The sequence below is a fragment of the Centruroides vittatus genome, unplaced genomic scaffold (genome assembly GCF_030686945.1).
Source record: "Centruroides vittatus isolate TY-2023 unplaced genomic scaffold, ASM3068694v2 contig_2194, whole genome shotgun sequence".
Classification (NCBI taxonomy): Eukaryota; Metazoa; Arthropoda; class Arachnida; order Scorpiones; family Buthidae; genus Centruroides; species Centruroides vittatus.
This window is the reverse complement of record NW_027121368.1, coordinates 82,545-96,573: the sequence shown is the minus strand read 5'-3', so window position 1 is coordinate 96,573 and position 14,029 is coordinate 82,545. Positions and strand designations below refer to the sequence as shown.

The window sequence follows — 14,029 nt, the reverse complement described above, 5'->3', positions numbered from 1 at the left end:
TGGATTTATTCAAGTATTGTGGATTTATTTTATTAAATGAGACTGGAAAGTGGGTTTATTTGAGCTTGTGAGGTAATTTAAACCTGTGGGTCTAATCAAGTGTGTATTGTACAGTATGAATTAATGTAAACAAATAGTTAATCTTGTAATCTCTTCAGTAATTTCTATAATTTGTGACAAGCCACATTCATTGTATGATACAGTTACAGTCTGGCCTTGTCTGATATATATTATAATATACTTAAAATTGCTTACTTGTTGCAACAATTGGCTAAGCATAAGAAGTGAATTACTTGTCACTACAGAAATATCAAATTGTTTTGGCATTTTTTGACATGCTTCTTCCCAAGATGAAGGATTAGGTATAAATTCATTATTTGTCTTCATCAAATATAAATAATTAGAACATTTTTCTTCAGGAACTAGTAATTTCTGTACATGCAAGATTTTATGCATGATGATTTTCTTTGTAATGCTCTGAAAAATAAAATTGAAATATTATTGACTTCAATAGCCAAATGTTGCTGTTTATATCATTAATCTTATATTTTAATTATAAATTATTATATCACTCAAGTTTGAAAAATGTTTATTATGACATGTAAAATTTTAATTTCATTCTTATACTAGGTAGCCAATTAATTAAAACTAAAAATAATAATTAAATTTAAATATAATAAAATGATGATTAAAATGCTGGCCTTTACACCAAACGAACCAAAACTAAAATTTAAAATAAAATCAAAATTAATTAATTTAAATTAAATTAAATCAATTGAAACATAATATTTCAGAAAGTGTGGATAAAATACTTATTGTCTGTCTTAATTGATTTGGTTATATTTCATCCATGCAGTCAGGAGTGGATCTAGGTTTTTGGGGCCTAGGGCTTTAAAGTCCAATGGGACCCCATTTTTACCAAACCTAACCTAACCTACTAACTATTTTTTACTATATGATAAGTGCTCATTATTAATGAAAAAGTATTAAAAATTTATGATAATAATTGAATTTTTGTGAGCCCTTGACACTTGGGGGCCCAGGGCTTAAGCCCTATTAGTTCCTATGTAGATCCATCCCTGCATGCAGTCAGAGTTTAGTCTCTATTAATAGCACTTATTTGTAAAGTGTTTGTTTCTGTTTTGGTTCTGGTGGTAATGAAACATTTTGCTTTTAATATATAATATATACAGATATAGATATAAGAGTTACTGTAGTTTTTATTTTAAATTAAAATATGAAATATCTAGAAGTTTAAAAAATTTTTGACAAGCAGCAAAAATTAGGACTTACTTAATGATTAATTAAAAATAATCAATAAAAGAATTAAGAGTATTAAATGATAAGTTAGAAGTAAATATTACTATCCAAAACCTTTACTTACACCAATTATTTCTTTAAATAAATAAAAACAAACATTTTTAGCTATCTTCATTAGCCACCATCAGGTTTATTGATCACCACCAAATAGGACATTATCAACAAGAACTCGTGGATCAGCTTGATTTATGATGTGAAAATAATGTTTCTGTTGTAATGGATTGGTTGTAACTTGATCAGAGTGTCAGGTCAAGGGTGAAAATTCCTACATACTTTCATTGTCTGAAAGGGAGTTCTTGTGTAATCATCACCCCAGTCAGTTGTATCCGAGAGGGAATAAAGTTAATTGTTGACTAACTACGTGTTTTATGTGAAACAGTGTCGAAAACAAAATCGATACAAAATTGGCGACGAGGATTAAAATAGAGACTTGCCAGCGGATATTACAATTCGAGATAAAAAGCCAGAAATGTCGATCCCAGGAACATCAACCAGTGGAGTTCGTTTCGAACCATTCAAGATGGACAGCCAGTGGAAAACTTACAAGGACCGCTTTAATTTTTGCTTGAAGGCAAACCAGATTGAAAATGACCAAGATAAGTGTGCTTTTTTTTTTACTGTGTGCAGTGAAACTTTATATGAACTTATAGTAACACTCATAGCCCCAAAAGAAACAACACAAGTTAACTTCAATGAAGTACTTAATGTTCTTGATAGCCATTTTACCCAAAACCTAGTGAAATTGTCGAATCATTCAAATTTAACCAGAGGTTGCAAAAACCGGGAGAAAGTATCAACAACTATGTCGTGGAACTATGGAAAATTGCAATGAATTGCAATTTTGGCACCTCACTAGAGCATATGTTAAGAGATAGGCTAGTGGCTGGTTTAAGGGATAAAGGAATACAACACGTGTTATTGGCAAAAACGGACACTACTTATAAGGCCATTTTGGATGCAGCATTGGCAGCAGAGGCAGCATCTAAAGATGTTAGCCAGCTTGGATCAGACGGAAACAACACCCAAGTGTGTAACTTAAAGGCGGACTACAAGAGAAAGAATCAGCCAGCCATATTATACTGTTTTTGGTGCACCGGAAATCATAACTCGAATAATTGCCATTTGCTCAGGTAATCTGTAAATCCTGCAAAAACAAGGAACACATAGAAAAGGCGTGTATCACGAAATAAAAGAGTGGACAAAGAAAAATTGCAAACCAGGAAAGAAACCAAATTGGGGCACAACAGAAAGAGGTATCCAGCCAGAGAGCCAAAGTACACCGGATTGAGGAACATAAAAATTTGACGTCAAGGAATCCTAACCAGGTCAAGGAATATACATATCTATTCAAAATACAGGGAAGTAGGATACCACCCTTAAAAATCTTAATCAATATTGAAAATATACCAGTCATGATAGAAATTGATTCAGGGGCTGGGTACAGTGTAGTGAGCGAACGGACCTTAAAAGAAATTAAAATCCAGCGAGACAAATTAGAACCGGAAAAAGTCAAATTACAGACATGGGCAGATCAAAATCTGGAGGTAGTGGGTACTACAATGGTGAGGGTACAATTTAAAGGAAAAGTGATGAATCTGCCATTGTTAGTGATTAAAGGAAATGGACCAGGACTTGTTGGAAGAAATTGGTTAGAACCATTAGGAATCAGAATAGTGGGACTTTATCACCCAACATGATGCAGACGATCTGATACAAGAATTCCAGCATTTAGTCAATAATTCAGAAATGGGTCTATTTAGAGGTGAGGCAGTCAGTTTAGTGATAAATAAAGAAGCTAAGCCTATTTTTATGTGGGCAAGACAGGTTCCTTTTGCATTGAGAACAAAGATAGAACAAGAGTTGAATCGACTTCACCAGTTAGGAGTTATAGAACCAGTTAGAACTTCTAAGTGGGCCACTCCTGTGGTACCCGTTGCAAAACCAGATGGAAGTGTATGTTTATGTGGAGATTACTGCTGCACTGTAAACAGAAAGGCAATAAAAGTAGATGTATACCCGTTGCCGGCCATTAACAATATACTTGCTTCATTATCTGGTGGAAAAGTATTTGCCAAGCTTGATTTCAAGAAAGCATACTTCCAATTTCCTGTGGACCCAAAGTCGTCTGAGATACTGACTATCAACACATGGAAGGGTTATACAGAATGAAAAGATTACCATTTGGAGTGAGTAGTTGTCCAGCTATTTGCCAGACAGAGATGGAAAAGATCGTAGGAGGTATTCCAGGGACAATTGTGATGATAGATGATATACTTGTCATGGGGATCAATGACGAAGCCCTACATCAAAAGTTGAGGAAAATTCTTAACCAGATTTCAGAAGCTGGACTAAAACCGAACAAAAGCAAATGTCTATTCAAATATCTATTCAAGCAAATGTCTATTCAAGACAAATCAACTTAAATTTTTAGGATATTTGATAGATGCTCAGGGCATTCGACCCACACCAGATAAAATTGCAGTGATCTAACAGGTTCAGGACCCGAAGAACAAACAAGAGTTACAAGCATTTTTGGGATTTGTAAACTTCTATGGTAGATTTTTGAAAGATAAAGCAACCAAAGCTGAACCATTATATAGACTCCTAGACAAAAACAAACCATGGATCTGGAAAAAAGAACACAGCAAAGCATTTGTGAAAATAAAAAAGATGCTAACACCAGAAACATTATTAATCCATTATGATTTAAATAAACCAGTATTGTTGTCATGTGATGCTTCACCATATGGAGTTGGAGCAGTACTTTCACACATATTACCAGATGGATCAGAAGCTCCTATATACTTTGCATCGAGGACACTCCACCCAGCAGAAAGAAATTATTCACAATTCAAGAGAGAAGTATTAGCTATAATCTTTGGCATCACAAAATTTCATAATTACCTAGCTGCCCAAAATTTTACTATATATACAGATTGTAAGCCAGTTGTGGGCCTTCTGAACTCTGCTAAACCAATTCCTGATTTAATCTCACCCAGAATGATTCTTTGGTGTTTGAGATTATCAGCATACTCATATAAGATTGAACATCGTCGGTCAGCAGAGATGACTAATGTTAATGCATTATCTCGTATACCAACTACTGTGGAAGACAAGACTATCCCTGAACCAGGTGAGATATTCCTTATATTTGAACAGCCAGAATTGTCCATCACATCTCAGGAAGTAAGCAGAGAGACAAACAAAGACTCAGTGTTAAAAAAAGTTGAACACGCAATCTTACATGGTTGGCCACTTAGTAGTCCAGAAAAACTTATGCCTTTTTCTAGGCAAAAGCTAGAACTTTCAATTCACCACAGTTGCATTTTATGGGGACAAAGAGTGGTTACCCCTAAAACCTTGCAACCACAGCTATTACACCTGTTACACTCCACACATGAGGGCATGTCTAGAATGAAAAGAACAGCAAGGAGCTATTTTTGGTGGCCTGAAATGGACTCCCAAATTGAAGAGACTGTATCGATGTGTAGAAAATGCCAAGAACAGAGGTCAAACCCAACCCCAGTTAAAGACACTCATTGGCCATCACCCTTGGGATCCTGAGACTGAGTACACATTGATCGTGCAGGACCACACTATGGACATACATATTTTATTCTAGTGGATGCTTATTCGAAGTGGGCGGAGGTAGAAGAAGTACAAACGCAGTCAACCCAGGAAACCGTGAAATTATTGAGGAGAATATTTAGTACACATGGACTACCAAATACAATTGTATCAGACAATCATCAAAGCTTTAAATCCAAAGAAATGGAAAAATTTATACAAAAAAAAATGGGATACAGCACATATTTACCCCTCCATTTCATCCCTCTTCCAACAGACAAGTAGAGAGACAAGTGCAAACTATAAAGAGGAGAATCAAAAAATTACATCACAACTAAGAAAAAACTGAGGTGTTGCTCCCCAGACTTTTGTTTAGCTTACACACAACACCTAGTAGCACTACAGGTAAAACAGCAGTAGAACTGTTGATGGAAAGAAGACTACGTACCATCTGTGATCGACTAAATCCACACATATAAGGATAGAAAAGAGGAAACAAGAATTCGAGAATTCCAGATAAGAGACAACATCAATTACAGGTGTTATAGAGATGCAAAGAAGTGGAAACCGGGTAAGGTGACAAAGAAAACCAGACAATATACGTACATGGTAGCTTCACCAGAAGGACCTATCGGAAGGAGACATATTGATCAACTGATACTCGAAGAGAACAACCACTCCAGAACAGGCAACATCCAGCTCCCCAGAATAATCAACATCAAGACAAAGGACCACCAGTTAGAAAGAGCTCTAGAACATGGACACTACCTGCACATCTCCGCAACTTCATTTTAGAGGGGGAAGATCTGTTGTAATGGATCAGTTGTAACTTGATCTGAGTGTCAGGTCAAGGGTGAAAATTCCTACATACTTTCATTGTCTGAGAGGGAGTTCTTGTGTAGTCGTCACCCCAGTCAGTTGTATCCGAGAGTGAATAAAGTTAATTGTCAATTAACTACATCTTTTATGTGAAACAGTGTCGAAAACAAAATCGATATAAAAGTTTCCTCAACTAAAATTTCAGTTTCATGATCATCATCTTAAGTCAATTGATGCCATAAAACAAAATTTGTTGCAAGTCTTGAAGAGATTTCATGAAAATGACTTTAAAGAATGTTTCAAGGTTTGGAGAAACATTGGCATAAATGCTTTGCAATGGGAGAGGATTACTTTGAAGAGGACAAAATAAATTTTAATAAATAAATTCAAATCTGGCATTTTATTGAATCATTCCAGTACTTTTTGATCACAGAGGTAAATAAGACATATGAATGCAAAAATTTTATTGCAGTTATGGCTAGGTATTTTTTTTTCTTGTGCAGACTGTCACAGATACAAAGTTTATAAAATCTTTAAAACTAAATTTGCCAGACAATTCAAATTGATGTCTTTTGAATTTTTAGTCCCCATGAAACTTTAACATCTAAGATGTTTTAATTATGTTTTCATTATTTAATGTTATCAATAAGAAAAAACAATTATAAAATAACCTCAATACTACATAAATAAATAAAAAATTTGTTGTCAAGTTTGTTAAATATGTGTATTATTGTAAAAATTTTTAATGAAAAATAAAAATTAATAAAACTTTTAAAGATATATTCAAAACAAATATGTACAAATCTAAATTATTACATATTGTGCTGTAAATGGATTAAAACAATTAATTCTCACCAAAGTTTAATAATATTGAATCTTAAAATTTTCTTTTTGGCTTTATTATTATTATTATTATTATTTAAATTTCATAATAAATCTTGAATTTCTCATCAGTATTTACTATAAAATTAAAATCATGAGATAAACTGTAAGAAACATAATACTTATTGACTACATTTTAATAAATTTACTTAAAATTTTTTTTTAATTTATTTTTTGTCAATTTTCTTGTTTGTTTTAATTTTTACTTCAGAATTTCTAAATTACTTTTAAAATAAAGAAATATGATAATAATTTTTTTCATTTTCTTTTTTCATATAAAACAAAGAAATAATCATCTGGATAGTGCTGGAAAATCAAGATATAGTGATTCGGGGTAAGGTGCCTAATTTTTGTTATTTTCAAACGATGACATCAGATACTGTCATGTGTTTGTACAATGGATCATCGGGCCAATATTGAGTGCGGAAAGCTGTAGTTGGCTACCATTACCACATTTTCTACATCTGAGAAGAATAAAAACAAGGTAAGAACAGTTTTTGTTATGAAATGTTTCTAGAGTCATTTTAAAACTAAAAGTTAAAATAAAATTTATTAAAAATTGTGAAAAACAATTAATGTGTGATGTAGTTAAGGTTCTAAGGTTTCCATTGTCAGCTACCGCCGATCCCGATCGGACATGCTAGAACATGTGACTCCACTAGGCATCTTACCCCGACAAATGGGAAAGATGTCGCATTTTTCTTGGGATGCTATATGCCTATTTTTAAGGCTGACATGCCTATTTTTAATAAATTTTTGTTTTTTTCGTTTTATTACAGGATATGTATATAAATTATATAAAGACTTCTCAAAAAAGGTTTTTGGACTGAAAAAAGCTTTCAGCTAGCTATAGAGCACATTAGAACAGGCAGGAACTTAACAATACTTATATGCTGTGCTGTTACACTTAATATAAAGTACTTTGTACTACATATGCAATAAATTAAATTTGTTAAGATATTTGAAAATTAATTTTATGCAACTATATTTGTTATTTTACCCCAATGGCATTTGGCATCTCACCCAGATACTCAGGCTGAGATGCCTAAAATGCCAGACAGTGAAAAAGTCGTCATTGCAAACACAATATATAATTATTTTTGATATACTCCAAAGTTTTATTTGAAAAACATACTCAAGAATATGATATTTTTGTTAGAGGTTCCCAAAACCCAAATTATCACTATAATTTCCTTCATAAGCAAAATGTTAGGCATCTTCCCTCGATCTACTCTAAATGAGAAAACACAAGAAGTGAAGAAAGTGAAGATCCAGAGAGGCACAAATAGGGCAACCATATTTGATCAATATGGTTCTACTGTAATTGTCAACACACTTGGCAATTATACATAATTGTTCATATACACAATAACTTGATAAGCTTATGTTGAAACTATTGAGTTAAATAGTAGTCTTTGAATACTGTGATATATTGTAGATTGTGATGATACCTGAATAATAAACTTATTGATTTGTATAAACAAAAGTGTTTGTTTTATCTTATAATTATCCACTCATACCATAGCAAAGTCAAGGGTTATCCTTGCAATCCTGTATAGTGTTGCCACCTTTTCAAAATTGCTGACCCGGATGGCAGGTCAGTTTTGTTCAAACAGAAGTCCTTGATGCATGTGCAATGTTATTTTACCATGCGAAGAATAACATGCCTGTCAGTTCTAAACCAGTTAGGACTCATGTAGGAGCAACTCAAGTTAAGAAATGAAATAACCTAACTTAGCCTTACTTAAGCCTAAGCCTTAGCCTAACTTAGCCTTAAACAGCTGACAAGCGCAAAAAAAAGAAAAAAAAAGGGTCAACAGGCTGCACACATGTCAGTGTAAAATGGCAGATAATTAAGTTTGGTGAGAGTGAAGAGTGTGAATGAAGTCTTTCACTGTTAAAATAAAGTAAATTTATAAAAATATTCCTTGTACTTTGTTTTATCATAATTTCACAATTTCTACGAAATCCCAGACAAAATTAATAGTTAAGCCAGACAGTCTGGTTTTTAATTAATTAAAAACAGGACTGTCCGGGTGAAAACCAGCCTGGTGGCAACACTAATCCTGTATCACGTATACGAACTCGTTACCAACTGTTCATCATAACAGTCTTATTTGCTTACCTCACTAATGTCATTCATTCACTTATTGCTATCATAGGCAAGTCCCAAAGTGACCACAATAACCAAATTCTACTGTATATTTCAATGATAAAATTTTTGTATTATATTGGATCAAAGAAAAAATCATAGTTTATGTAAATGTTTAAATTCTTTATTTACATTATTTTCTTTTATAAATAAATTATAATTTACCTTCATAATAACTTCTTTCTCTTCAACATTACTTTCTATACTTTCTTCTTCACTCATCATTAGATTACTTATATCAGATTCTTCATTCTGTTCATCATTCTCAATTTCAGAAACTTCCATTTGAAGTTCTTTCATTTGTGGAAACTGCAGTTTAGGTTTTTCAATTTTATCTATATAATTATTTTCATCTTTATAAATACAGTATAATAATGTTCAATTATATAATTATTATATTTTTATATGAAATAGTTATAAAATAAAACAATATTACCACCATAAGAAAATCAAATTACAGAAAACCTTATAAAACAATTATAAGAAACCAAACTTCATAGTATAAATCAAGCTTTGCAAATCTCTTTATTAACATTTACAGCATGAAAACCAATAAATGCAAGAGTTCATAAATTATTGATAACTAATGAATGAAGAATTTTTATTTATTGTTGCAAAAATTTTCAATTAAGAGAGAAGAAAAAATTTAGGGAGCTGATATCCAAAGTCATCACTTTCATTTTGTTTATGTTTGTATTGTCTACTTTAATTCAATGTTAGTCCTATTCAAACTGATATAGTATTCAAGCCAACTTTCTTATTTAACCAAAGTTAGTTTGAATAGGTGGAAAGGAAACAAAAGTACTGAAAACAATGGGATAAAACACACAGGATTTGAATCAGCTAATCTAATCAACTAATTGATTCACTGAAATTACAATCCTTAAATGGATGGTTCTACTTGCACTATCTTCATACATCACCACAAGAATAAATAACACATTTTTTTTAAATTTAACACTTATCAGAATGTAATAATTACACAAAACTGATGAATATCTATGATGTTATTTTTTAAAAATACAAAAATAACAACAGCAGCATAATTTATAAACATATACTATAAATTTGTATATACTAAAAAAAAACAAAGAATTTATACAAATTTTAAATTTACTTTTGTTCAATTATAAATAATAGTATAATGAAAACTGAATAAATTAAAGTAAATATGAAATAATGATAATCAATATAACAATGATAATTAAAGCAATGTGTTTTAATAGATGCCAAAACATATTGGTAGGATTTATTTCAATAAAATGTGGAATTTCATAATAGAAATATTATTTAAATTTTAACAGAAGTACAAAAATATTAGTGGCATATAGATAATAAAATTTATTATGTATAGAATAAAACACTTCTTTTAGGCAGGTTAATATACAACATACAATTCCATGATAATTATAATAATTTTAGTCAAAGATGAAAATAGATTATATTCCAGACATGGGCAAATATGGCTCTTTTTGAGGTAAATGCGGCTCTTGCTGAAAGTGTTAATTTCTGTTTATTATTATTATTTTTACAATTTTATTTTTATAATTTTGTGAAAATATGTTTATTAAAAAAATTCAATATTTGTTTTATATTATATTTATATTATATAATAAAATCGCACGCCTTACCATATTATCCGCCACGACAGTATAGAACTGCGGCTCCCAAGCATTTTGCAAAACCTACATTTCGGCTCCCATTGAACTCTTGCTTGCCCACCCGTTATATTCAGTTTTTAAGATAACAATTTTGATCAGAAATATTTTATTGATACAGTATTTAAATTCATACAGTATATTGTGATAACATAGAATAAATTTTCATTTAAAGAAAGGTTATCACATTTTTTTATTTGGCCATTCATTAAGTGTGCGATTCAGTGGAGTAACTAAGATTTTGCTCTGGAGGTAATCTGAAAGGATGGTCTAAAAAATATAATCAGAATAAAGAAAAATTAAGTGTCCCTTAGCCCTTATTACTGACAAATGAGCATCCTTTACATACCTCCCAGCAAATGTTCTAGGACAGGTAGCAAATCTATGGCATGTGCCCAAAGTGGCATGTCAGAAAAATCATCTGGCATATAATGTAACATACAATTTTGGTTTATTACTTTTCTTTTTCAATGATCCTTTGGTTTATCATCTGATCATCCTTTTTCCAATCAGCATCTATACATTAATTTTAATTACAGTATATTAATTTCATATTTTTGAATATTGTTAATCAAAGTTTAAAACTTCAGCATGCACAAACATTTTTAAAGATAAGCATGCTTGCAATATGACACACAGACTTAAAAATGTTTCCCATCTCCGTTCTAGGATGTCCCTATACTCTAATCTGTAGTGTAAAATAATACACATTTTGCAACCTCTTCCCCTTAAATTGTACCTATGGCATACTTATGGAATTGATGTCAGTGTTGGATCTGCACCCTGGAGGCTTTAGGAATAAAATTTGATAAAATCCAAATAAGGAGACGACTCGTTCTCTAACATTAACGACTATTTTATTCATGACACCCACATGTACAGTAAAGGAAAAATGAAAGCGAGCTTTAGAAAACCCGCCAATTGTATATATAGCGCTCGTACGCCCTCTGGTGACTCCACTTTACAATCCTTAACAAAAGGTACGTTCGTTGAGTTAAACGAGAATGACGTCATCGTTATTCTTGTTTCGTTAGACTTTTCGAACGATTCGTTATAACTAAATGGCTGTTTCTAAAATCGAAGATATGAATGTTGCTAGTGCAACCTTATCCAAAATATTTTTCTTAGGTTGCTTCGGATGGACAGTTATTTCAATCATTTCACCTTTTAATTCACAATTTAAACACTCGAGTAGATCTAGAAACATCGATATCATCGGGCGCCATTTTCTTAACGAAATAAACTAACTCTTTCCTTCGTGAGCTTCGTTAGAGTTTCGTTCGATACGTCATCACCGCGGAGCATGCGCACTGAGCGAGACTACTACTTTTCGAACGATTCGTTACTAACGCGTTTAACTCGTTCGACTTAACGAACGTACCCAAAATTTAAGCTAAAATAATTCATCTTAAACAACAAATCTAAAATTACGTTCTATTAATGAATAACTCGATATCAATCATTTCATTTCTTATTATAATAAAAAAAAATGAACGCTTGGTTATCAATTGCTTACTTATACCACATGACTAGATTGTTCTAGAAGAAAGATCATTGCTCAAACATTGAGTTTTTCTCAGTTTCCTTCTAATATACATGTATCAGGCACAGATTAGTTTATCTAATCTTTAATTGTACACAATGGAGAAGACGAAGTTCGAGGTATTATTTTTCAGTGGTATAAGTGGCTGCAAATTTGTTCTTACTGTAAGCCTACTTACTAGTCATATCATTAATTAAACTATCAGTTAGAAAATATTTGCAAAATTTTTCTGTCATTTTTTTTAATATTGAGTCCACAAACTATTGAAACTCAAATAAAGGAAAATTTGCCAAAAGTACATCAATGTACAGAGGCATGTAATAGGTTCACCAGCCAGGAAAATTCGAATTCGGAGGCCCCATGTAAAATGTTAACTTCAGACATTTTTATTCAGTGAACGTTTTCGAGGAGAATTATATCCCCAAAATCTCGGTATCAAGTATCGAAACCAGATATCTGGTATCCTCATTCATTTTCTTAACATGACTTCTGGATGGTTAAGTCAACATGTAGTAGTATGGAGTTAAGTTAACTAGAGTAGTGCACTCTAATTAACTTAACCCCAATAAATAATAATCTAACACCTTTATCGTTGCCGAGAAAGTTTAATTTAAAACAAACGTTTTCGACCTATTCCATAGGCCATCATCAGGTTAAATAAACCGACAAATGGAACAGTTCCGTTCCAGAGGATCGAATACAAATATTTAAATTTCAAAAAAAATTGACAACGGATTAAAAGATGATAAATAATAAACGAATATTGTATAAAATTAAAAACAAGGAATAAAATAAAAATAAACTCAGAAAAACCTTAACCCCAATCTACAGAACCCCATCAATCTAGGGTTCCCAGATATTACCCAAATTTAAATTTCAATATTCTTACTACATTAACGAGTTTTAAGAGACTGTTTGGGGCCCCAGGCAATTGCCATCTTTGCCCATAGGATAACGTGCCACTGTCACTGTATACAAAGGTGAAGGGGCCAAAAGTGTCATTTACTATCACTTTTCTGGTCATATAATGAACAGAAAAGTGAACAGTAAAATCATAAAAAATGGAAAAATAAAATGTATACTTGAAAATTTAATTAAGTAGTCCTGTGGCAGTATATAGGACTACCTACGTAAACTTTTACCATTTCGAATTTGTTCCATAAATTTACCTTCTTGAATTTCGATTTCTTCTTCCTTTTCTGAAGTATAAAATAACAGTATCGTGTTATTTATATCAGTCGTTGTGAGAAATTCGTATAAAATTGTTTCGCCATATCTCTGATCTACTTCCAAAAACGAATCGAAAACTTTCTCTTCAATAAGAAACGCCTTACATACCACATTCTTTATCCATAAAATCCTAAAATCATCCGACATATTTAATACTTTTCGATAAAACGATTTACAATATCGAATAGAAACTATGTTTCGATTTAAGTTGTTAGTTCTGTTGCCATAACAACATTCGAAAACAAACTATCGTCTGCTTCTAATAGGTACATGCTGCCACCTGCGTCAATTTTAGCTGCCGTACATTATTATTATCGTTATCACGTATTCAAAACGAAAATTAATTATACATTTATTGCTTTTGCTTCATAAAATATATTTTTACATATTTGAATAACTTATAAGAAACTAAATAATATTACGGATAATTTTTGACCGACATTCCAGACCGGATGGCCGAGCAGTCAACGTGGCAGCCTACCGCTCTGGGAGACACGGGATAGAATCCGGACGGGTCGAAAAATTCCCGGAATTTTTCGGGGGGTGATCCGACTGGATATCGTCAGTCGTAGAGAAACTGTGTTGTGCTAGATTGCTTATTCGAATTGTTAAACACAAGATCGTGTTATTAACTCAATCACTTAGCTTTTGACTCCACCATTATTTAGTTGACTAAATATTATACCTTTATTTATCAACTAAATAAAAGTGGAGTCAAAAGCCAGGTGATTGAGTTAATAACACGATCTTGTGTTTAACAATTCGAATAAACCGACTGGATATGTCGGGCCCCATCCCTCGCCACCCGGCCGCCCCATTGTGGCCCTAGCCGAACCCATAATGGACTTGCTAAATTTC

The 14,029-nt window shown here is 32.2% G+C and overlaps 1 protein-coding gene across 1 annotated transcript; it reads right to left on the bottom strand.

The window, feature by feature from the left end:
• Nucleotides 1-40: 40 nt before the first annotated feature.
• LOC136970821 (uncharacterized) lies at nt 41-13,411 on the bottom strand. Its single transcript, XM_067265289.1, has 3 exons — nt 13,111-13,411; nt 8,906-9,075; nt 41-477 (listed from the first exon to the last, which is right to left on the bottom strand). Exons 1-3 carry the CDS (start codon nt 13,316-13,318, stop codon nt 121-123), a joined length of 735 nt encoding a protein of 244 aa, XP_067121390.1. The 5' UTR covers nt 13,319-13,411; the 3' UTR covers nt 41-120.
• Between the last annotated feature and the right edge of the window lie 618 nt (nt 13,412-14,029).

Bases quoted from the DNA above. Each gene is read 5' to 3' on its own strand.
- LOC136970821 (XM_067265289.1), bottom strand. From the start codon at position 13,318: ATGTCGGATGATTTTAGGATTTTATGGATAAAGAATGTGGTATGTAAG. The intron at 9,076-13,110 runs GTAAATTTATGG...ATAATTATATAG, and splicing joins AGAAATCGAAATTCAAGAAG to ATAAAATTGAAAAACCTAAA. The intron at 478-8,905 runs GTAAATTATAAT...TTTATTTTTCAG, and splicing joins AGAAAGAAGTTATTATGAAG to AGCATTACAAAGAAAATCAT.